Raw genomic sequence first — 25,282 nt, forward strand, 5'->3', positions numbered from 1 at the left:
CTTAGGCGTGCGCCCACACTCACCGACATGTATGAGGGAACAGCCACAGCCACCCACACACACCCATACACACACACGCACCCAGACACAATGCACATGTCAGACGCTCTCTGACAACTTTGCATGTGAGTTTCAATTAAAAATTTAGTTATTTGCCGCTGCCGTGCAACTTTTGTCGCTGTCTTTGGCGACATTTGTTACCAATGAGCTGAGTGTGTGTGTGCGTGTGTGTGTCTGTGAGTGTTGGTGTGTTGTTGTGTGTGTGTGTGTGAATTTTGTGGCATTTGTTGAGCAACAACCATAAAAACCAAATTGTACGAAGGCATGAACACGAATTGTTGCCACTGACATTGCCACCAACCACCGCCTACCACCGCCTAGCACCACCCACCACTTGCCGCCATCGAAGCAGATGCAACTCAAATACTTGTGGTAGACAAGCCGAGTGAGCGACGGTGGGACCGAAGGACGGAGGGACGGCAGGAGGGCCATCAAGCCAGAGGAGAACACAAATAAATTTTCAAACAGTTGAGATTGTTGAGCAACGCGCCCATTTGCTTTGCACGGCTTTGTTGTGTTACGTTTTGTTTTGTTTCGTTTTGTTTTGTTTGGTTGTGCATCGCTTTGCTTCGTTTTGTTTTTGAAACCCGGCGTCTTGGTTTATGCCACACGAAGAAATGAGCAGGCAACAAGCAGCGTATGCGGTTGCGGCATTTTACTTGCAGCATAGTTTTTGGGGGGCCTACTCCTCATTGCCGACAGCAGCAGAGGCCACAAAAATAAGTAAGACGAGGAGAGCTAGAACTACGTCGACGACAAAGTATGGCAACAATGCATAACTTTGTACTTCATGTGCCTGCGTCCCTCTATATGTATATATATACATATATGTATATGTATACATGTGTGTGTGTGTATGTGTGTGTGTGCGAAAAATTAGAACCGCAAATCATTTTGAAAACAATGCATATGCCTTGTCATACATATGAGGCGGCACGACCGGCAGCCAAAATGGCTCAAATGCCTGCTGCGCTGCATTTCTTAACAAAAATTATTTCAACTTTCCTCCGCTCTCCCCGCACATGTACAAGCATGTATAGTATGTACGTTTCCTGAATGTTGCGAGCTATGGACTTGGCGTAAACTTTTTGCCTGTACGACTAACGACCATGTAATTATCTTATCGCCGGGCCCACAAACAGTCGCACAGGCGCTAGACGACTGACCATTTATGAGGCCCTATAAAGTAAAGTAATTCCATAGACAGAGGCACCCACTCGCAATTAGAAAGTGCGATAGAAGTGGGTTACCTTAGGCAGTCGATTTGGGATATACTTGTATAGTGTGTACATACATGTATAAGAACGGAGCACATCTGGAGACAAGAGTGAGTGTTACTTTCTGAGATCCTTGCGCTCAGGCAGATGGGCAAATGAAATGAAAATGTTTACTACTCCCTGTGATATTTAAAGCGTTTACCAATCAACGCCCCGTTTTGTGTTTTCCTCGGAAACCTTTAGTTATTTAAGATCAAAAAACTGATTTTGTTAGACATCTTCACATTTCCACAACGATGGCCAAAAAATTGAACTACTCTTGAGTTCAACTCCTTGCAGGTAATATGTAGAGGAGTCTGTTTGTATTATAATTTACTTCACACCACAGTTCGATCATTCTAGGACATGCTGCCACGTTGTGCCTTTAAGGCTTTTAAGTTTATAAAATTTAAAAACATTGTCGCTCCTGTTTTGTGTTTGGGTTTCTGTCTGGATCTGATCCCATTCTGGATGACACATACGCATGTTTTCTTTCTATTTTTGGTTTTTGTTGTGCTGTTAGAAACGACCACAAAACACAAACAGAAACACGCACTAAGAACACTAAGACTGGCAGACAGAGACGCACTTGTCTATTGCTGCTCACCTGCTTGTCTGGCCATCAGAGCGTCTCGCAGTCGCCGCACCGCACCGCACCGCCCCTCATCCACTCGCCTTAGTTGCAATTTAATATTCATTTTGAAAAGCCCATTTACATTTGCCTTTTTGTGCAGTTCCTCGTGCTTAGCAGCACCTATACGACCTGGCCGTGCTGTGTGCATTTTCTGTTGCACTTTTCATAGCCGGCTTGCCTTTTATTTGGCCGGCAACGGCACTCATTCATGACAGCGGCACTCACTCAACGGCACCGGCAACACCAACACCAACAGCAACATCAGCTTCACAGAGTGCCAGACTCGAGCTGCAGCCGCCACCTCTGACTGTCAGCTTTTCTATTGCATATGTACTTGTATAGTATGTATTTATGTATGTGCGTACATATGTATGTAGTGCATGTGGCATGTGGCAAGGTGCGCAGGGTCTGCAGTGGCGTAATCTAAGAATTTGTCGGGGCCACAGCTTAGCCAGCTGCTTTTGTTTGACTTAATTCAACCGCAAAGCGCACGTGGCAGGGTCCGGCTGCAAGTCTCCTCCCTTCTCGCACCTCACTGCCGCCTGCTCCTCTCACTTGCCAGCTCGCACATCTTCCATTTCCCGGCTGCAAAGTATCTTTAGCCTCAGTGCACACTTCAAATGCTATGCAAATTGCTTGTGTGCATTTCATGTATGCCCCTAGTGTTTGTTGTTGTTGTTGCTGCTGCTGCTGCTGCTGTTGTTTGTGTGTCAGCCATTTGTTACCTTTGCCTCTCTCTACTCTACTCTACTCTACTCAACTCTACTCTACTCGTCCTGCTGCTGTTCATTTGCCAAAAAGTATGCAACGGTCCGTACGCGTTTTGTTAATTTATAGGCCCGTCTCCCTACTCTCTCCTGTGGGTACGGGACCCACTGTTGAGTTGTTAAGCTGTCTAGGCTTTGGCCAGCAATCAAAGCTGTTGATGTACCCGCCTGCCAGACAAACACACACAGAGCCACTCACAACACAACACCACATCGCACCACCCACACGTTAGCACATGCCGCTGGCTTAAAATTTCCACAAGCAACATTTTTAACTCTGGGATCATCGCCCCCAATTCATTTTAGTTGAAAAATCTATCATCACCCTTTAACAGCGGTATGCAGCTGGATAAGTAATGCATAAATATTGAATGGAAAAACAAAATGATGTTGCAAGAAACAAGAAACAAACAACTTACTCTTCAAGAGCAATTTCTGCTCTCATAGTTGACCCTGAAAAGGTCGGCGTCTGCCAAACATTTTGCCATTTGGAAGCTGGTTTTGCAATTGAATGTATTTCAAAATTTGTCAACAAAGTACGAGTGTATTATTGTATTAGTGCAGTAAAAGGACAATCGATTTCGACAAATTTCAAAAATCGCCGGATGGTCGTAAGGTGTGGCTGAGCTGCAAAGTCAATTCAAGCTTAATGAACTGAAAAGAACTCGATAAAATGTTTCTTAAATTAATATTTTTAAACATATTAGAAATAACCTCATCGGATTATATTTTATTATTTATATATTTGGTTTTCGTTTATTGCTTTTTGACGTATACAATTTGGTTCTGCACACCATGGCCATTGTTTTTATGGAAGAACAAGGGCCATGTGCCTGCTTAAGAGACCCAACGACTACTACTTGTGGATGCCAACTGGCACTAATGTCAGAGAACGCGCCGATAGTGCTATGGCCAGCATAGTTGTATTCCAAATAACTGATCCGGGTTCGATTTCCGGTCGATTGCCATCAGCGTCATGCTTCATCATCATCAATGCCAGCCGCATTTTTGTAAATTATTTATCGCATTTGTTTGCCCACTTTTTGGATTTTATGCATCTAATGCACTCAGAGCGTATTAATGCGATACATTTAAGCGATTTATGAATTATAGTGCAATGAAATCAATGAATGGGCCCATCCAGCCACAGCCACTACCAACACACACAAGCACAGACACAAACACATGCACATGCATATGGGCATGGGGGCGTGGCAGTCATGCACAAATGAACACCACAAGCTAAATATTTGGCCAGGCCGCAAATGTAACACACAAAAAATAAATAAAAGCCATTCAAATCCAAATCCAAATACATATGCAAATACAAATAATGGTCCTAATAATTGTGCACACGGGGCGTATGAGAATCTTTTCTTCACAAAACATATACTATAGATATTAATAAATTCAGTATTAAGATAAACTCTTTCCCATCATTGAAAAGAAAAAAACAATAACTGTCCAACACAAGAAAACTATAGCTTGTATTATAATTAGTACTGTTTGATTCAATAATGTATGTTTATGGCCTGAAAAAAATCAATAAATATAATATTAGTTTCATTTAATCATTTTTTGCCTTTTCCCATAACATCCTAGACAATTTAGCTGCCTTACGATACAACTGAATATCATTCTTGCTTAGGAACCACTTTAGGAACCAGTTTGTATTTAAAAATATTTTATTTTTAAGCTCATGTGTCAACAAGAAACGCATTCGAGCCTTTGCCAATTGTATGCAAAGCGACAAAAATACAAAATTTTTATACACGTATAGTTTCTCAATGTAAGAAGAGGAAAATAGAATGAATAAATACTTGGATGTATGTACTCATCTCGTCATAATTTTAACCATATTAAGATATCTCGTTCCATTCATCGAAATACTTAGCGAGTGGCCCTCGCTTCTCAGCATATTTCGCCTGCTGTCAATATTTCAATGAGGCAAGTCCGACTGCGCGTGAGTGTCGATGCGAGTGGTAGGTGGGGGTGCGAAGGCCATTGTAAATAGAATTTATGCAAAATGAAATTATGCATTCAAAGCGAAATGCCAATGACATGGCGAATCTGATGCCATTGCCCTTCTCTCGCTTTGGCCAACAGCGACAGCCACTGAAACCATTTAGCAAATGTGTTCAACGGCGTTAGACGCCCACACCTCTGCTGATCCATTGCGAGCAATTATAGGTAGTGCGGGAGTTGAACTCAGACGGAAGCGGCAACTGTGCCATTGAGACTATCCACTCGATGGCTCCACTGGGCATCTTTACAGCATAGGCGGCATTAATTAAACTGATGTTCTCTTCCCCGAACCACAAACCAGAACAACAACAAGATCGCTACTGTTCAGGATATATGTACGTATTTAATAGAAGGTGCTAGAGTTGAGCCCGAATTCCTATTGACTGGTTAGAGTCAACTGGATAAATGGCTAGCTGCTATTTATGTGATTTCTCTGAAATCTATGTGGGGTTCTTGCTGTATAGACCGCAGGCCTGTATTGCTGTAGGTTCGTGTGTGATTTATGTATGTGTGTGTGTTCTGCATTCTGTTTGTTAATCGTTCGAAGGCTAGGTTTCCTCCTCGAACAGAGCAGCCCCTGAATAGACACTGGATGTGGAATCCGATCCCGAGGTACGGCGGTGCGTTACCTCATGCAAGAGACGGCAAACCCCGAAGCGGAATTCTAGTCTGCTCAGGCCAGAAAGTGCCTTGATGTCAGGATACAGACCCACCAAAAAGGTGAAGTCTTCATTATCCATTGGATGTTCATCCTCCTTAAACAGTGAAGCATCTTCCGCTGGCAGGGCCAGCTCGTTCTCCTCGATGCGATATTTCGATATTTCTGCCCGGCCCAAGGCCTCTATTTGTGGCAAGAAACTATGTTGAAATTTCCCATCCATAACCTCAAAGGCTGAAGCGACTTCACTGACGTCATCCACGATAATGTAGTTGCCAGTTTTATCTGGCGGCGGTTCAATCTTAACCGACTGTTCCGATTGCACAATGGATTTAGGTACCTCAAGGGGCTGAAAGAAGCGCGAATAATACATCTACAAGAGGCTTTTTCGTATTTTCTCATCAATTTTACGCATTCTGTTACCTCAAAGCCCACGATGTCTGCAACAGCTTGCCAGGGATTTTTGGGAATGCTCCTGCGCGCCACCAGCGGCATCTGCAACTCCCAGGGCTCCTGGTTCTCGAGCACTTTGACTATGAATGCAGATTTTTCCATTCTATTTTTTCTTTTCAATTGTACATAAATCTTGCAATGAAATAAACCCAGACAATTTACAATCAACGTTGCAAAAAAATTTTCACGTTCCAGTGTTGCTAAGTAACGTTATGATGGCGAGACCAGGTTATCGGACCTAGGGATGTAAGAAAACATCGATGTATCGAGCAGCGACGATGTTTTTTCTACGATGCATCGATGTTTTCCGCTGGTGTTTTGCTTACGCTGCATTGTCGATCCATCGATGTTTGTCCAAACATAGAACATTATTCATGTTTTGCTGGGTGTTCACTCTTCTTTGTGTGGTTTGCCGAAGAAGGTATTATAAATTATTTGATGTTTTCATTAAAATGTGTATTTTGTAATATTAGATTGTTGAGCATTTGATCTTCATTTTTTCGTATTTAATGTTACACTTAGCTGCAACGCGTCGTTGTTTTTATGTAAGCCATACAAGCTAATCAAAATTGCACTCGTAATTTTATTGATTAACAACATTAAGTAAAATACTATGACAGTCTCTCATGATATATAAGCATTTTTTATTTCAAAGATCTCTGTTGATTTTCTCCCTAATATTAGGTTTTTTCCTATGAAAAGTTAATTTTTTAAAACATCGATGCATCGATGTTTCTTTGCGAAGCATCGATTTTTTATAAAGAGACATCGATGTAAGTCAGCATCGATTCGACTTACATCCCTAATCGGACCAGGTTATTGGAATAATTGACAGAACTTTCATGATTAGATGGCGCATTTTCAAATCAATTGCTTGTCTTTATCCAATTGTGACAGACTTTCTAACATTTAAGAGCGGATCAGAGGAGTGCTCAGGTATTTCTTCGAGTCCCGTATGGACAACTATCCAGGGGAAACCTTTTTACAGGATTTCCAGGCTAATACAGAAGCAATAGACCGAACGCAGGCTAGTTGGGGAGCAGAACCACGATGAAGTCGATGTGCCACGCATGCGCATAGCAAAGGATGCGGCGCAACTGCGATTGCAGATGGGATTAGGTGGCACATTTTCTTAATCCGCCGTTTCTTTCCCTGTTCTGTTTCTAACATATAGCCGCTTGTAACGCATTGAAGAAATAAAAAAGGATACTCTAGATATATAAATGTGAAGAAATAGTTGCTTGGAAGCTTCTCAATTGTAGATAATATCTATCTTCTACGCGTACATCAAATTTATTGTTTCTTTATGCGTTTTATTTGCTTAATTTGGGGTCACGATTGTTGATCAGTGCATTCGGTTGCGTTCGCGCTGCAGACGATGTCCATAGGTGTGCGAGACCAGGCGGTAGGATTCCATGAACCGATCCATACACATGCCAATGCACTTCTTCTCCTGCGCGTCCAGAGACTCACGCGGCCGTGTCACGCACTTCTGAAAACACTTGGTGCTCATATTGTAAAGCAGCTCCTGGGCATTGGCGATAGCGATTTGTTGTTTCATCTGCTGCAGCATTTGTTGTTGCTGCCGCCTCTCCTCTGGATCCATTTTATTCCTGTTTGAGTGCAACTGGTCGTGTGGCAATTTTGTGAACAAGAGAATGTTGGCGGGAATTTTTATTAGGTATTTGTTTTTTTGTTTTTTAGAAAATAGAAACTCCAAAATGGGAACAATAAATTTGAAAGCGTATAATAATGACAGAGTATGTATGATGTGATGAAGCTGGAAAGAGAGAGAGCGAAGGATCGACGGCACATTTACATTGTGCCGGACTGCCTGCCCAATTCGTCAATTTCTTCATCGCTGAGTTTGCTGTGCTCGCGCTGCAATCGCTCGCCATAGGTGCGGGCGACCAGTCTATAGGATTCCATATAGCGGTCCACGCACATGGCAATGCACTTCTGCTCATAGCCGGCTAGGGATTCGGCGGGATGATTGATGCACTTCTGGAAGCACTTTTGCGTCATCTTGTTGAGCATGTCCTGGACATTGGCCAGAGCGGCCTCCTGCTTGATCTGGTGCTTCACTTTCAATTGCTTGAGCAGACTGGCATCGTCACTCGAATCGTGGTCGCCTGGGGGTAGACTCGACATGGTGGTAGGGTTTTCGATGTGGTTCTTGGAAATTTGTCGACTCAGTGTCAGTTTCAGTTTAGATTATGCTCTTATTGAAAATGAAGTGTACAATTTTTTTATGACTGAGAATCGTTTGCAAACACAAGCACACTCACCGAACGATTGCCCAATCAAAGGTGACTGAGTGTTCTTTGCTCGAAACAGCTGTATGTTTTCTCAAGAAGTTTCAGAAGTTTTGCAAGAAGATGGCAACACTGGCAACACAAGCGTCTTGCCTGCCTCCTTTGCTTCATTTTATAAGCCGCTTATGGCATAATGTGTCCTTACTTTTGGACCAACTCAGGAAGCTAGGTGCCTTTCATGCATTCACATTCCGCATGGACGCACGCATGGCATGACGGCACTTTAATACCTGCAACAAAAACAACAACAACAAGAGCAACAACAACGGTGGCAACAACAGAAATGTTGGCTACAATTTCTGCTGTCACGTTTTATATTGATATTGTGGAAAAAAGCAAAGAACTACGGCAACTAACAAAATGCGAAAACAAATTTCTGCGCGTATTCATTTGATGCCGCTCGCTGCACGTGCCGCCAGTGGAACGCCCCCGGATAGGCCCCCTCTCCCGTCCTCCACCGACGCTCATCCACGCCAGCGTGGGCTGCTCACGTCGCACTCAACTGCACTCTACTCTATTCTACTCCACTCCACTCCACTCCAGTCCACCCCATTATTGTCGGTCGGCATTGGCTGCCCGCCACAATTCCGCACGGAAATTGCAATTGAGTGCAAATTGCAAAAGGCAACAATAAAGGAACACGCGTGCAAAACAGTAGCAACAACAACAACAACAACAAGTGTAGCAACAAAAATTGGAAAAAAGAAAAGCCAAAAACTCAATTTTCTAGCCTGGACATGCACCAGGAAGATGAAGCTTGGCAAGTGGCAAGTCCGTGGCGTGTGGCCGGTGCTGGTCTTCCACATACGAGTACACACACGTACATACATATTTGATGCGTCCCGGAGTCCGGGAGCCGTGAGTGAGAAGCAACAGAAGCTCGTAATTTGCTGGCACGCTTATGAATAAATCTGCAATGAAATGCGCCAGCACAGCCAGCATTGGGGGGAGGTTGAAGACGTTGTGCGGCCCCCAAATCAGTAGATACAAGTATATTCGCATAAGCTACTCCCTAACAGACCAACTGACTGGCAGACGACGCTCATGTTGAACTGGACGGGCGCCTTTAAACACACAAAACTTCAAGTCAAGAAACGCACAGTTAGGGGCAACGCCAGACCAGCTCCAACCAGATAAAGATCAAAGCAGACAAGCATGGCGACATGGAGGCATGGTGGCTTGTAAAGTGTAAGTGGGAGAGAAAGTGGAGAGTGGAAAGTGGGTGCAGGCTCTGACAGCCAGCTGGCCAAGTTGGCTGCTGCATCAGCACAAAGACAAACAAGCCAGCCATTGCCTGCGCTCTCTATCTGCCTACACTTGACAAAAACCAACCAACCAACAAGGCAGCCAGCCAGCCAGCCAGCCCGCCAGCCACCAACCTACCCACACGCTCCTCCAGCTCCTTTGCCGGCGCACGCACAATGTCAAACAGCAAAGATCTAAAAATATAGCTTCGACTGTGTCGAATCGACACACCCTTCGCAACAAGAAATTGTGCAATTGAAACCCTTTCTATGTGCGAATCGGCTCTAGAAGTAATAAAAACTGCTTCAGTTATAAATATGAACAAAAAGATTTACATTAATGCTACATCTTTGTTTCAATCTTTTCAAAATATTATATAATGTTTAACTCTGTTGAATATATGTATGTACATATATCCTTCAATGTCTGAGCCAAAATTCCAAATCATCCTATTCTTTTTTTTATTTTTCAATCACAATATGCGGTTTTTTAAAAACAAGGCAAAACTGCTTGAATAGCAATTCCTTCTAAAAAATTGCTAAATTTGTAGCTGATTCGCAAGAGTTTCAACACAAAATAAAATTATAGAGGAATATGTATATGTATAGTAATAAGTAAAAAGATGAATGGCGAGCCTCCCGTTTTATTTTCAATCGTTTATTTATTTATTTGTGCTTATTTTATTTCTGGCACGTTCTAAAAAAGTTTCAACACTGTTATCCTATTTTTGAGTTTATTGATTGATTGATTTATTTTGATTTATTGATTATTCTTCTATTATTTGAATTATTTACCACTCAAGTATTACTCTTTAAAAATGAAATATTTAATTAATTCGACAATACGAGCACTTATGGCAAGCGGTTTCCTTCTACAAGCTTACTTCCAAACAAATATGCCCCTGCATTTGCAGTGGAGGGTGTCAAGACTCAACGCGACTCGACTTTTGTTTGCTTTCAACTTGAACGTTGATGCTGCTGATGGTTGCGTTGACGACATCGCGTTTGTCACGTTCGAGCGCGATTTTTATCGCGCGCAAAACGCGTGCCCCGTTTGTTCAGCTTACCTTAATTAAATTCAATCCAAATTAAAACAAAGACCATCCTCACTCTCATCCTTACATACATACATACTATATATATTTATGCAAACTTACGATGCACATGCATATACCAGTATGTCCATAGTGTATGTATATACTTGTACATATGTACTTGTACTTATGTTTATACATAAATATTCTTATGTAGAGGACAAATAACGAAGTGCGCATCAAAAACTAGGCGTGAAGTTGTCCCAAGGCTATCGTTGGTGGCCTGATGAGTCAGTTCTGTGGGGGTGGGGGGAGGGGGGATACTTTAAATATGCATGGGCAACAACTTCTGCTCACCACTGCGATTGTTGTCTATTGTCGGCCTTCTTTAATAAAGTGTCCTTAGTTTCATTTGAATTTAGTTGCTCAAAGCCATAAAGTGTGCTCGAAAACAAGGATGTCTAGCTAGCAAGCCATATACAAATAATTTAATTTTAATATATGGATAACAATTGTAACCCATGATCACCCCTCGATTCCTGGGCTGCACAGCTTCTAGTATGTTTGTTTGTTTGTTTTGCTTCAATGATTTCAACTTTTGCATATTTTATTTTGAAAATGGTCGAATTTTCGCTTTAAGCTTTTTGTGTACAAAAAGTTGGAAGCAACGTTCGAAAGAAATTTAAAAACAGCTCTATTTAAGGGTATTTTTAAACAAAACAAAATGCAAACATTATGCTGTAAATAATAATAGTTGTTCGAGCAAAAGTAAGAGTATGGATTTTATTCGCAATTATATTTTATTAGGTTTTCTTTTTTACAGTGTCATTCAACTTCTACTACTATGCTTACCAGGGTAAATTTAAATCTAGGTGCAATGCTCAGTAATAATATAAGCATGTTCAACTTCACTTCAACAATTGCCCGAGAGCAGACTGAAGTTCTTAAGTTTTAAGTCCCTTTTTTTATGGTTTGAAGTGTTCGTTGATATATGACCTAACTGGTCCAATACCGAACATGCTAACATTCTGATTGGTGTGGTTATCCAATATAAATGTATTTCCCAGGACAGTTGGGAATGTGCATGTGTTTGTAGAAAAAAAGTCAATTATTGTTTTTACATAGCATTTAAATGCACTCACATATTTCAAAATATAATTAGAGATGGCAAATACAGCGTTCCCATTTTTTTTTTTTTTTTTTTCAATACAATTTTATTAAGTTCATAAACCAATTGTTGTCATTTGTTATTACCGCAAGCGAACAGCTCGCACAATTTTAAATTAAATATAATTAAATTGCTTAAACTGCTCTATTAGGGAACGGCACAAATTGTTTGCTTTATAATTCTATTTTGTTTTAATTAAAAACATGTTATTTTAATGCAATTTGCCGGCGTGTGCAGGCAACCGCTTAAAAATTAAGTAATAAAACTAAAATAAAAATCGAATATGTGGCGGAAAAAAGGGAGAACAAAAAACACCGGCCATAGAACTTCTTCCATTTATTTTAGTCAATACGGACCACGTGTGTGTGTGTGTGTGTGTGCACGCGCAATAACTGTAAATGACAAACAAATGCGCACGTTAAATGCGTTGATTAAAATCAGGACAAACACGCACACATACATAAACATATACACAAGTACATACAAGTGCAGCACACACAGTCCTCCTGATCAAATGAGAAGGCGATGGCGACTAAACAAACAGGACGCTGCCATTCCATCGGTCGGGCTCGAAGTTGGGGTGGACTGTGTGTGTGTGTGTGTGTGTGTGTGTGTAGGGTAAGGGCATGCATTGCGTCATATATAAGTATGCGGGCCTACGCACACAAACACAGACACACACACACACCAACACCCAACATACTTACATATGTACATGCTACATTGCTGGCTTGCTGGTTTGCTGGTTTGCTGGTCAGGTAAATAGGCTGCACTTTAAAGCAAACAAACAGCAGCATGCCAACAGAAACAACGACTACGACAACAACAACAACAATAACAGCTGCAGCAACAACAACAAATTGGCCAAGCAAGCCCAAAAAGTCACCCACTTGGCCAACGAACGTTGCCAACAAAACTTGCAAAGCGCAGGCATAAAAACGGCGCCCATCGATGTGTGCGAGTGTGCGAGTGTGTGAGTGTGCGTCGGAGTGTGTGAGCTTGAGTGGGTGGGTGGGCGCTGCTTGTAACTTTGCCTGTAAATGTCATTCGCAGGCAAACAGACGCACAGACACACACACCCACACACACACAAACCCATACATACAGCATACTCGCACATAGATCAGAGCAAAAGCAAAATATTTTAATAACCACAAGGCAGAAAATGTTTTCATTTGTCAGTTTTGGAGCTCGCCCATAAAACAGTTTACTGGTGCCATTAAACTGGACGACAGTCTAATAGAAAACACCGAAATTAATTCTAAATCTAAAATAGTTATTGTCAAATGTTGACTAGACAGTCTAGCCTTTTTGCTAAACAGTGAAACGCCAAGCCCTGCTGTTTATTCATGAAATGTTTAGCTATCATCTTAATAACTAGAAAGCTGGCTTAAATACCACTTAAGAGGTCGACGAGCTCTCTCTCTCTCTCTCCCTCTCTCTCTCTCTCTCTCTCTCTCTAATTAATTCTTCTGTTGGATTCCAGCTTTTGATTGTTTGGTTGCTTGGCAACAAGTCTACAAGAAATATTCTCGAACGTGGAAACGATTGTTTTCTTCAAATAATAATAATGAATGCAATTAAAGCACAAGGAACATATATTTGTATTTACAAATGTTAGGAATTTCTGTTCAAAGAGATTTCATTCCCTCAATTAATCAATTTTGTAATATAGGCAACTCATTTATATAAATACTAGCAGGTCTTGTACGTATGTATGTATGTAAATGTCTGTAAAATAAAAATTATAATATTGTGGATTTAAATTGTAAAATTTCTGAAAAATTAAATAAAAACATTTTGGGCTCCCTCCTCTGCAATTCTCATACCAAGTACTTAAGCGCTTGCTAATCGGGAATTAAAATGTGAAAAACTGAAAAATTAAATACAAATATTGTGAAATTAAATTGTCAAATTTCTGAAAAATTAAATAAAAATATTGTGTGCACCCTCCTCTGCGATTCTCATACCAAGTATGTACTTAAGCGCTTGCTAATCGGGAATTAAAATGTGAAAAACTGAAAAATTAAATACAAATATTGTGAAATTAAATTGTCAAATTTCTGAAAAATTAAATAAAAACATTGTGGGCGCCCTCCTCTGCGATTCTCATGCCAAGTACCTAAGCGCTGGCAAATCGAGAATTAAATTGCGAAACTTGTGAAAAATAAAATAATCAATTTGTGAAATTAAATTGTCAAATTTCTGAAAAATAAAATTAAAATATTGCGATTCCTCTGCGATTCTCATAGCAAGTACCTATATCGCGTGTCACCGGCTGAACGGGACATTTTGTTGCGCACACAGCTTTGTAAAAGTTCGATTTAAATCTGCACAAAACACTTTTACACCAACATGCACGAATCCCGTTCGTATCACATCAATACACACAAACATTCCACAGATATCGTGAATATAGATATATTCGTACGACTATATATATATCTCTAATTATTGCAATACACAAAACTGAAGCACCAACTGAACCAAAGCAATACACAAACACTATTACAAAATCATTCAACATTTGTAATCAAATGAAACCGTGATGATGTCAAGACTCAAAGACCTTAGGGTATTGGCCATATTTGTGAAGCCAGTTCGTTCCTATGCCCCGCACTCCTCAGTATTTGTAATGCGGTTGTAACGATGATTAGAATCCGATATCTCTGTGCATGATCACTGCTGTTTGCCAGCCGCTTACCAAATCGGCTATAACTCACTAATTTAGTGGGCAAAAATGAATTAGATGATAGTGGTAAATGTTAACTATCAATATACATATGTACTTGTATGTATGTATGTGCTTTCAATAGCGCACTGGGAGTGTTATAAATCGTTAACATCTCTATACAAGTATTTCGTCCGGCGGTCCTGCTCAGCCACGAGCATCTAAATCAAATCCAACTACATAATGACCCTGACGTATTTTGCAAGCCAAGCAGAGCAATGAAATGATTACATTGAGTACATTAACTTGTATGTGCATGCATATATTTATGTATCTGTATAGTGTATGTATGTACATACATACATATACTCGTATGTATGTATGAATATATTTTTAAAAGCTATTCATCGCGTCGCATACGCAGCTGTGCTCGCTCAAATGTACAAACAAAACAACGGAGTTGCCGAATAGGAGCGCCTACACCTCAACCCGAATCTCTGCCCGTTATCCTGTTGCCCCTCCCACAAGCAGGAGCACATACGCGAATGGCTGCACATTGGACGGTTGGCAGTTAGCTGGCGGCAAACACACATAAGTCATTTATTGAAAATCCACTGCAGGACAAGCAGGAAGAGCGACAGCTATGGAAGCCATGGAAGCTGTGGAAGCGATGGCGGCAACTGCTGCCGCCCAAGTATGACAAACAATAGCCAAATGGGTTTTTCCTACAACAATTTTTCAATATGTTCGGACAAAATGACCAAAAAGGAGGCGAAACGAGGCCGCTAGCCAGCAAGTGGACCAGAGCTTATGGCTGATAGCACTGCGTTCATTATTGTAGTTGTAGTTATTGTCCGTGCTGTAGCTGTTGTTATTGTTGTTGTTGTTGCTGCTGCTGCTGCTGTCGTTGCTGTTGTAATCGTTATTGTTTTTATTATTGTGCCCTCTGCTACGGCAGTTTGTTGTTTTTGTTGCTGTTGCTGGCCAACAGCGACCATTCGCGCAGCTTGAGGCTAAGAGCATTCATTGGTCGATTGTCGATTGTCGCTGCCATTAAGTGTTCATAAATGTGAGAACAACAGCAACAACAATGCCGGTTAAATAAAAAGCCTGCCTACCCCGACCCCCCGAAAAAACAAACATGGCAACCACTGTGTATATCTCCTCCGGGATTCGATTCGATTCGTGCCATTACATTGCGCCATCCGACTTCGACTTCTGTTTGCCGGTTTGTTTGAATGCCAGTCTGCCCATCTGTCCGTCTGTTCGTTTGTCCTTTCGTTTGTATTTGGCAGCTGAGCTCAAAGCTGTCGCAAGATCTTTGAATTAAAAAAAAAAATGTCACCAAATGAATTTTAATTTCTGAAATTGCACTTTGCCAATCAATCAGTGGGCGAAAGGGTGGATTGGAGGGGGGCTGTTGAAATCGAGGTGATGGTTGATAGCTGCTATTGAGCCTGTTTGCAACGTTAGGCCTACAAGTATATGGTATACCTTTCGATATTGTGGCAGTCGGACGGTGGAAATTACTTTCTGCTTGTCCGCTTAACGATGGCACTAATTGACAGTGGAAGCCAATTGGGTCGCAGTTCAAATGTTCACCATAAGCTGGCACAGAAAATATATGTAGATATGTACATGCATACATATATATATACCAAGAACGGCACAGTCGACAAAGAAACATTTTTCTCCCGCTTTTGTTACATGCTACTTATTTGAAACTGTCCGTTTACTCATATTTAATAAAAAAGGTTTTAAAACCTGGACTCTTTATTTTTAATTTATAATATAAGCCCAGAAATTTATGAGCCAATTTTTTGTGAATAAGTGAAATGAAAATTATTATTTTGACAATTCATCCCTCATTTCACAACGGCTCAACATATTAATTTAATCAATTCATATTCATGAAAGTGGGTCGGAGTATAATTCAGTCGCATATTCTATAAAAATATTAGTTGGATCGCAATGGCTTTCCAGGTCTCGATCAAAAGGATGACACAACAAATCAAAAAAGTTCACAACTGCATTGATTAAAAAACTTGTTGAGATATTTAATGTACTCTTAGATTAAAATACCAAAAATGTAGTTGCATTAATGCCAACAGTTGAGGCACTCAAATTCTAAGATAATATTCGGACAGGTTTCGATTATGAATTCCTATGCAGATAAGGAACAAGTACCTAAAACATATTGCTGGTAATTAGCTCAGCTACAACAAACATTTAAAAACTTACCGCAAATAGATTGGCTGCAGATATTTTACACACTTTCTATAAGTTCCCTTCACTTTGAGTCGCGACAGATATTTACAGAAATAAAAAAAGGTGAAATGTACAAATTTGAAGAAAGCTAGAAGAAGGGTATAAAATATTGGTATTCTATAACTTGTTATGCTTTGCAAAAATAAATTGCAAACATTATTTCAATAAATGTAAGCTGAAATTGCTTTTCCAATTAAAGTTCAATTAGATGGCAATTATTTTGTAAACTCACAAACAATTCTGTTGCAATTAAAGTCCAAGTCATAATAAATTGAACATTAAATTGATCTGTTTAAAAAGATAGCCACACAAATGAAATCGAAACTTGAAAGTGGAAAATTAAATACAAATATCAAACAAAGAGTCAACACAAAGGTATAAATTATTAAATTTCAATACGCTTTTTGTGGAAAGCGCGACATTAACGAGAGCAAATATTTGTTTGTCCGATTTCCAGCCGTTTGAAACAAATAGTATGATTAAACATTTGCTTGATCTGGGTTACAACAACTTCATTTTGTTTAACATTTTAATACATTTTTTTGATTGCCAACTAATTTTCTGTTGGACGTCGGTGCTCCATTATTTGATTCCACTCAGGCAACAATTCTCTGTAGCTATTGCCTACACATTGCATGCCTTGCTGCACTTTGCATTTATTGCAAATAAATCAAATAAATATGTCATCATGTTGTGCTGCTAAATATGTACTACTTGTATAGTGGCAACAAAGTGTGTCCACACACCCACACACTCAGCCGCCAAACTTCTTCTTCAACTTGTTCATTGCAAGCCAAATAAAGCGGCGAAAGCTGAAATGTGGCCCACACTCGGGTGTTAACAAAGATGCAGCCACAGCCGCAGTCGCCGCCGCAGTCTAATGAGGAGGTCCGTGGCTAAGACGGGACGACGGGAACGGGATGTGCAGACATGTCCATGACGGGGGCTGTGCTGTGCAACCAGCAGCCTAAGCGCCAACAAGTCCTCCACACTCGAAGAAAAAATGCAATTGGCATCCAAAGAAGGGCAAAATATATACAAATATAGGGGAAGAAATTGAAGAGATGGATAGGAATAGAAGAGTAGACAGATAAATAAAGTGATAGCAGTATAGGAGAAGTTAGATAGGGTCAGCAAATAGAAAGCCATATAGATTTGCTAAATTATTCATATGACAACGATGAGGACAGCAGATGATACTTTACCAAGTATAGATGATAAAAAATAGAGTATGAGTGATAGATAATGATATGTTAGGTTAACGATAACAAAACAAAACAAGAAAGGAGTGCTAAAGTCGAGCAGGCTCAACTCTTAAATACCCAAATTTTAACAAAAAAATTCAAGTAATAACGGGAGTTATAGAAAATCGCGAATAACGGGGAAGTGGGGACGTAGGAGAATCTGGATACCAAGTTTGGTTATTCTAACTCTTATACTTTCTGAGATACTTACAGACAGACATACAGACATACAGACAGACGGACTGACGGACTAGGTTTGTCATCGTGACGAATATATATACTTTGTGGGGTCTGCCACGCCTCCTACTGTGTGTTACAGTACACTCGCCCAAAACTAATATACCCTTCTACCAATTGGGAAACCTAGACACAAAGAATCGTGATATGTGGATAAATAGATATTCAGAATAGATAGATAAGTATAAATATGCTGATTTTCATCCGATTCTGAGAGGAACAAAGCGGTGTATAAATATGCAATCAGACCTACATAGCTACCAACTATGTATTGTACAAGTATTGTATTGCATGTGTTCGCTCTGTGTATGCATGGGGGCGAGAATGACTGCATTTGGGGTTGCATGTGGCTGTTGCATGTGCCGCAGTGAAAAAGCATATTAAACATAATCATGCGCACATAAATATGCGAGTAGTTTTGGTCGCTCGACTGCGCGCCCTCCACATTATTGATATTTGACTAAAAGCAGCAGCAAAGTGCAGCAGCAACGGCAAAGTCAAAGTTTGCTCAACAAACAATGTGCACTTCTGGCAAAGCAAATATGCACAAGCACACACACACACACACACACACACACACACACACACACACACACACACACACACAGACACACGCACACACACACAGAGCCTGCTACTACTCCTGCCCGTACCTCAACGGCATACGGGTATAGGCAAACGTAGCTAGAAATATGCATATTTCGTTACACTGATAAATCAATAAGCTGCCTTTGCCTTTGCTTTTGCCATTCCCGTTGCCTGTGCCGTCAACAGTGCTCCATGGCCCCACCATAAATATATATTTGCCGCCCCACAACAGCCGAACGAAGGAGGTGTGGGCACTCGGCCGATGCCCAGGACTGAACGAGCGTCGCGCTTGGCATAACTTCATAAATATGCAAGTCCCGCGGACCGAGCATCTACGCGTACAGTTGAAATTCTTGCAGAAAGACTCTTATCCTCTTCTCGCAAAAGCTATGTATCTTCAGTTGCGCTCTAGCCCTACGTCATTTCAGTTAAGTGTTCTGGGCTACAACCACCAAAGCCGACACCCTACATATATAGTACATATATACAAATTATTATCAGTTAAAAATAGACACATATACTACATATGCTTGCTTGTTTGAAGAATTTTATTTGGTCGTTCAGCCTGCACTTCCCCCATTTACAGCCAAATGCTGTAAAAAAAAGTTATTTCACCAAACAAATACAATATTTACGCTATTACCTAATTGATAATAAACAATTTAAGAATGAAAACAAACAAATTCACAAACATTCAAACTGTAATATTATAGTTGCTTCCATATGAGACAACATCTAATAGGAATCTAAAAATATTTTTTAAAGCCTAAATGCCTGTAGAAATATTCCCTAGGAATTAAGAAATCCTTACCTTTAAAATGCTCGTACTTAAAAAAAACATATCATTCAGATTCCATTTGTCGATTAAACAAATCTGAGATAATTTCTAATACTTGGTTATTTTAAAAACCATCTAAATTAAAAATAAGAGAAGCTCAATTAGGAAGAATTCTAGTATTTCTATTAAAAGATAATAATGAGAAGTTGAAAACAAAAGGAACGAAACGAGTGCTTCCCATATAACCAATGCTAAGACTTAAAGTCAAAAACAAATCTACCTCATCTAGAAGAATACTTCTATAGCTCGAGTGCCCACTGCCTATAGGTAAATATCGGCTCGGCTCGGCCCGGCCCGGCCCGGCCGTATCCGAAATTGCGTGCGAAATATCCGAAAAGTTGTGATGCAAGAGAAATGGGAACAGTTCGACGGCTGTTCAAATATGCGAATGGCCAGAGAACAGTCCAAGTATGCAGAAGATTTTTTGGCTTGTCCGTGTAATCATGGCATGTTTAATTTTGCTTGAACTATGAGACACACACACACGCACACATACATATGCCCATATATACTCAAATATGTACATGCATACATATGTACAATTGCAATAAAATTATATTTTTACTGTCAATTAAATTGAAATTTACAGCACTTCAAGTGCAAGTTTGTACGCATATGGCTGCACATGAAATAAGAAATAAAATATCAATAAAGCACAAATTTATGGCCAGACCAGCGAATATGCCTACAGCCATACATATGTACATACATTTACTCGTATGTAGGTGCACCAAAGTGTGTGTGTGTGTGTGTGTGTGTGTGTGAGCGTTTCTGTCCAGTGCGACGCTTTAACACCTACACAGAGCTTACGCCTCGGCAACCAGGCATTTACATATGTAAGTCCGTTGTGGCACACGCACAGGCATAAGCACACACACAGATACACACACACACACACACACACACACATCGACACAGAATCTTTTGCAAAATAAATAAAATTTGCCTTGGGCAAAGCGACGACTACGACCTGACGATGTCGTTGTAAATACCATAAAGAAAACGTAGAGTGGCGCAACTGAGAGCAGTAGCTGTGGCAGTGCCAGTGGTTGTGGCAGTGGCTGTGGCAGTGGCTGTGGCAGTGGCTGTGGCAGTGGCACTGGCAGTGGCAGTCATAGTAATGCCAACACCAACAGCAATGGCAATGGCATGGCAGTAGCCAGCTAGCCGACGAGCCATACGAAATGTTATTTATTGGAATTGTGTAATAAATGTGACCAAAAGTGCACAAGACATAAACGAAATGTAGCAGCAACACGGACGTCCGGCTGCTTGGTCATCTGTCCGCCCGATGCCATATAACATATTGCCACTGACGTATGCACTGACGAGCATTCATACCGTTTTTTGGGTGAGCCAAAGGCTGCTGTAGCTAAAGCTGTTCATAATTTCCTGGTCTCATTGGGAATTTAGAGAGCGGTATTTATTCAAAATTATTTATCAATTATACGTAGATTTTCCTAATATTCATTTAATCCATTTTTAATTTAACGAAGCATATTCATATGTCTCTTCCCACCAACCTAAATATCATGTCCTTTTTTAAAGGCTCATTAATCTTTTCATAGCGATCTATATACTTGTATGAAATCAGACCGCAGCTACTTACTTATGTGAAGCTAGCTCTATTTAAAAATAAGCATTAATGCTGTTACTATATCAATGGAAGAATAGGACTTGGTTCATTTTGAAGCAGATTCTTTGAAGATTACTTTGTATTAAGCAATTTACTCGTATACGAGTATCTTACCAGAGTCCGAGTCGTCATAATAGACTTCAATTTAATAGTTCCATTTTTAATGATCTATTAATGTTTTAAGTTTTTCAATTAGCATTTGCATTCTATAAGCTTATTTGGCAACCAAAAAGAAAAGAAAGAAATGCTTATATACTTAGAAAAATGGAACACCAACTAGATACATTAAACATTTAAATTGTATTTTAAATTTTTTTAATAGTTTTTATTTGAAGTCCCGCTTTGTAGTTCTTCCCAAAAAACTATAAAACATTTAGCAAATCTATGCCTTGCTTTAAAGTCCAGCCTAATGCCGGTGCCATAGCCTAGGCTACCAAGCGCACATACATATGTATATGTATATATGTATGCACATACAAGTACATGTGTATATATATGTAGCGAGAATCCCATTCACACACTCGGTCTGTAAGTTACGTACTTGTAGCCTCAAGCCGTGCTGATCGCTCATTTAGCAGCGGTTGCTCAAGTCTTCACAATTTGTATCAGGAGGTGCGACAGACACACGAACCGCCCACAAAATGCTTAGTCCGCCTCTTCACCCGCCAGTCTATAGTCCGTGCTCCGTTGTCCTTTTCGTCCACTTCTGTCCTTCGTTGGCCTCCCATTGCAGAGGCTTTCACTTTGGCAAAACGGAAACGGGTCCTTTGGGCGCCGACGCTTGCTCGCCTGGCAACTGACAGGAGCACGTAAATATATGCAATTCAATACACACACACACACACACACACATGCACACACATACGGCCATGAGCATGTAGGTGTAGGTGTATGTGTATGTGTGTATTTGTTACCTTTGTAGTATTTCACTCGGTCGCTCTTCCTTTGGTTCGTGCGGATTTTGTCCCCGAAAATTTCCATCGATTTGATTTATATGCAAAATATTTAAATTTTATTGCCAGTTTCCATACGGTGGCTCGATGCCTCGATGGCTCGTTGGCTCGACCATGTGCCTCGGCTTAAGTGAGATCGATAGTTGTAGTCAGTTTAAAAAACTACATCCAGCCAGCTTGTTCGCTCTTTCCCTCTTGCCCCCCACAGAGATGTGTAGGGTTGTTGTTGTGGGTGATTTTGTGTGTGTGTGTGTGTGTGTGTGTCTGTGTCTGTTTGTGTGTTAAATGCTCGTACACACAGGATTTGGCCGTTTAAGGACGGTCATCGGTACAGCTGAGCTTAAGTGTGTGTATGTTGGCCCAAATCCTAGGCATGGTTCATGGTTCATGGCAGGCGCTTGGGCTGCCATAATTTATGCAATTTTTGGGGCCATTGAAATCGAAATTTAAATACGTGCCACAGCACTGAAACACACACACATACACATTCAACACTTGGGGCATGTCACCTGTGCTGTTGGCGCAAGCGAAAGTGTTGCCTAACGCAAGCCGAGACGACAAAGACAACAACCGCAACAGCAACAACAACAGCAACAACAACGTCACCTGCAGAATGTGCTGCGTGTTGCACTCAATGAGTGCTCACTGAAGGGCTCTACACACAAGTGCCAACGACAGCCACGATGCGTCCCATTCAAGATGCCAACTCACTCGACGCTAGCGCCAACGCCGACGCCGACGCCGCCGTCGACGCTTATATCGTTTAGCCGTCTGTTGCATATTTAGCGGGGCTAACAGCAGACAGTCGGACAAACAGACAGCCCAGTAAAGCCAACCAACCAGTCAATAGATAAACTCGCCCATCGATGCGGCCCGCCCCCCGCAAATGCCAAAGAGCCACCCACACTAGTCGACATTTGTATGCCAATGCATCGCGTTTTGGATTAGATACTCGCATACTCACCCCACATAGAGGGGGCATATCCGGCATATCTAAATACGCTTTTAGTAGGTAAACGAGATGTGTTGACTCAAAAAAGGATAATCAGCAGTAGCCAGTAAAGTTTAAGGCTACAATTAATGATTGCAAATGCAAAAGGTTCAGCGTTTCGAATGTACACAAAAATTAAGCAAGAATTATTTCATTTTGCTTTTAAAATGCTTTAAATGTTTGCAAATATTTTAGTTACAATGTACATATCTGCTTTTAACTCTGAAAAGCGGTAAGTCGAAATTATTGGAACCCTATCTCTATCCATCCAAAGGCTTTTATTAGTTTTGGGAATTAAAAATCATTTACCAATTTCAATTCCGTAGAATATAAATGGAATTGAAAATGAATCAGGCCGAATAATTATTAAAGAATAAATATTTAAGGCATTATAGAAGCAATGGTGTTGTACTTATAATAAATTCTTAATAATGGAGGAATGCATTCTAATTGATTTTATAATGATTTATATTGTCATATTATCTTTTATTATGATTTATTAATATTATTATATTATATTGGTTTTTTCACTAAATGGATCACATTTTATTCTTATTTAAAAAAAAAAAAAAACGACTCCAAACTGAACGTATAAACCATTTCGAAAGTAATCTTTTCTCATATTTTCAAGAGTCCATTCTAGGAGAGACTCTGAAATTTCTGTTCCCTTGTTCCATTGTTGTATCCCACTATATATGCCGGCTAGTGTACACACAGTAGGCTGTAGGGGGGCGTGGCGAATTACCCAACTGGAGTGCAACTAATGAGTTCTGCCAGCTTCGGCGTCGAAGCGCTGCCAACTGCAGCTGCAGACTTGCCAAAAATATCTTCAAAAACTGCCGCGCCAACCTCGTTGAACTTTTGCTCAAGTCACAGGCGGCAACTTTGGCCATTTTTCATTTTGCCAGGCCGCCTCCACCCTCCAGATCCTCCTCCTCCTCCTCCTGCTCCCCATCCTCGTGGCCACCCAGCGCACCCACACAGCATAGGTGGATGCATAAATTAAAGGCTCAGCATCATTCTTTGAGATGAGAGGGGGGCGGACGCGGCAGCGTTTTCTTAAACGTCTCTGTCGCAAAATTATGATGATTGTTTGCTGGCCAAGAAATTAATTAAACGAGACACTAGATGCAGCACCAACAACAACAACAACAACAATTGGCGCCGAGTCAAATTTGAAACTGCAACTGCAACAAAAAACAAAAAATGGGAGAAAAACAAACGAACTGCCATTTCCCGCCCAAGTGTCGTCCAAAGTGTCAACAGCAATGGGTGTTCTTGTAGTTGTTGTTGCTGTTGTTGCTGTAGTTGTAGTTAGTTTTTCAGCTTAATCTAATTAGCCAGCTATCCCGCACAGTTTTGATTTACTCTCGTGTTTTTGTTTGTACTTGTAGTTCAGCTGAAGAGAAGAAAAATAGAAAACTGTCCAACAAAGTTGTTAAATGACTGCATTAAATTATCTGGGATGTTGGGGCATCCTCCGCAACCACTTCCGGCCCTCGACGGGGCAAACAAGCGGGAACGCAATCAGTGAAAGCTATTGACATTGGCCAATACAATTATTGTCACAAAGACAATCGATTTGCAAGTTGGAAGCTATCATGAAGCTTTTATTTTTCGTGGCCACAAACAGCAGAAAGTGAAATGCGAGGCAAAAATCAGTTCAACACTAGAAGTGGTGGTGCAACATGAAAGACCTGTTGTTATAATCCTTAAAGGCGTTACATAATTGGGGATTTTTGGTTTTTATTTCTGTAGCCTATTGAAGCGATAGTTCGAATTTGCATGCGAAGGATGCAAGATCTGCAGGTTGATTTCTTCTATGTACTGTTGAAATAAAAAGAAATTGTATAAACAAACCAAAGAACTTTTCGAACGAAAAATATTGTTCTAATCATTTCTGGCCTCTGTATATAGTCTCCTGTATTCGAACAACACAAAATCTTCGGTTTTGAAAACTATCTAACTAAGGTACCTTAAAACAAAGTAGGTTTAACACCTCGAGCTGATTAAGTAGCGCACTAGTCTGCGTCTATCCGTGGGTCTTAAATGACGGAAGCGTAGCATCTTTCAAAGCATCTGTTTGATTTGCTTCACACCTTTGCCACCTTTCCTACTTTGTAGCAAAAGTTTGGAATACATTGCTCCTGCCACCTTGGTCCTTCCTCGTACTCTCCACCGTCAGCTCTCCACAGTAGCTAATAGCTATTCGCGAGTTTCCCAGTTCTCAGTTGCCATTTCC

The 25,282-nt window shown here is 40.7% G+C and overlaps 3 protein-coding genes across 4 annotated transcripts; all 3 read right to left on the reverse strand.

Annotated features, from left to right (window-relative positions):
- Positions 1–5,083: 5,083 nt before the first annotated feature.
- Positions 5,084–5,974, reverse strand: LOC115627995. 2 transcript variants are annotated; one of them, XM_030523892.1, is made up of 2 exons: positions 5,824–5,974; positions 5,084–5,749 (listed from the first exon to the last, which is right to left on the reverse strand). In XM_030523892.1, the coding sequence occupies exons 1-2, from the start codon at positions 5,953–5,955 to the stop codon at positions 5,291–5,293; spliced, it is 591 nt and encodes a 196-aa protein (XP_030379752.1). In that variant the 5' UTR covers positions 5,956–5,974; the 3' UTR covers positions 5,084–5,290. The 2 variants fall into 2 exon arrangements, with proteins under 2 accessions (XP_030379752.1, XP_030379751.1); XM_030523891.1 differs by having other exon boundaries at positions 5,084–5,773.
- A 1,133-nt stretch (positions 5,975–7,107) lies between these two features.
- LOC115627907 (mitochondrial import inner membrane translocase subunit Tim13-like) lies at positions 7,108–7,572 on the reverse strand. The gene has a single exon (XM_030523802.1). The coding sequence runs from the start codon at positions 7,457–7,459 to the stop codon at positions 7,199–7,201; it is 261 nt and encodes an 86-aa protein (XP_030379662.1). The 5' UTR covers positions 7,460–7,572; the 3' UTR covers positions 7,108–7,198.
- Positions 7,543–8,205, reverse strand: LOC115627906 (mitochondrial import inner membrane translocase subunit Tim13-like). The gene is made up of 2 exons (XM_030523801.1): positions 8,142–8,205; positions 7,543–8,074 (listed from the first exon to the last, which is right to left on the reverse strand). The coding sequence occupies exon 2, from the start codon at positions 8,002–8,004 to the stop codon at positions 7,669–7,671; it is 336 nt and encodes a 111-aa protein (XP_030379661.1). The 5' UTR covers positions 8,005–8,074; positions 8,142–8,205; the 3' UTR covers positions 7,543–7,668.
- Positions 8,206–25,282: the final 17,077 nt, after the last annotated feature.

The sequence above is a fragment of the Scaptodrosophila lebanonensis genome, unplaced genomic scaffold, assembly GCF_003285725.1.
Source record: "Scaptodrosophila lebanonensis strain 11010-0011.00,11010-0021.00 unplaced genomic scaffold, SlebRS2 tig00000098-arrow-pilon, whole genome shotgun sequence".
In the NCBI taxonomy this organism is placed as follows: domain Eukaryota; kingdom Metazoa; phylum Arthropoda; class Insecta; order Diptera; family Drosophilidae; genus Scaptodrosophila; species Scaptodrosophila lebanonensis.

Bases quoted from the DNA above. Each gene is read 5' to 3' on its own strand.
- LOC115627907 (XM_030523802.1), bottom strand. From the start codon at position 7,459: ATGGATCCAGAGGAGAGGCGGCAGCAACAACAAATGCTGCAGCAGATG.
- LOC115627995 (XM_030523891.1), bottom strand. From the start codon at position 5,955: ATGGAAAAATCTGCATTCATAGTCAAAGTGCTCGAGAACCAGGAGCCC. The intron at 5,774-5,823 runs GTAACAGAATGC...AGCCTCTTGTAG, and splicing joins CAGACATCGTGGGCTTTGAG to ATGTATTATTCGCGCTTCTT.
- LOC115627906 (XM_030523801.1), bottom strand. From the start codon at position 8,004: ATGTCGAGTCTACCCCCAGGCGACCACGATTCGAGTGACGATGCCAGT.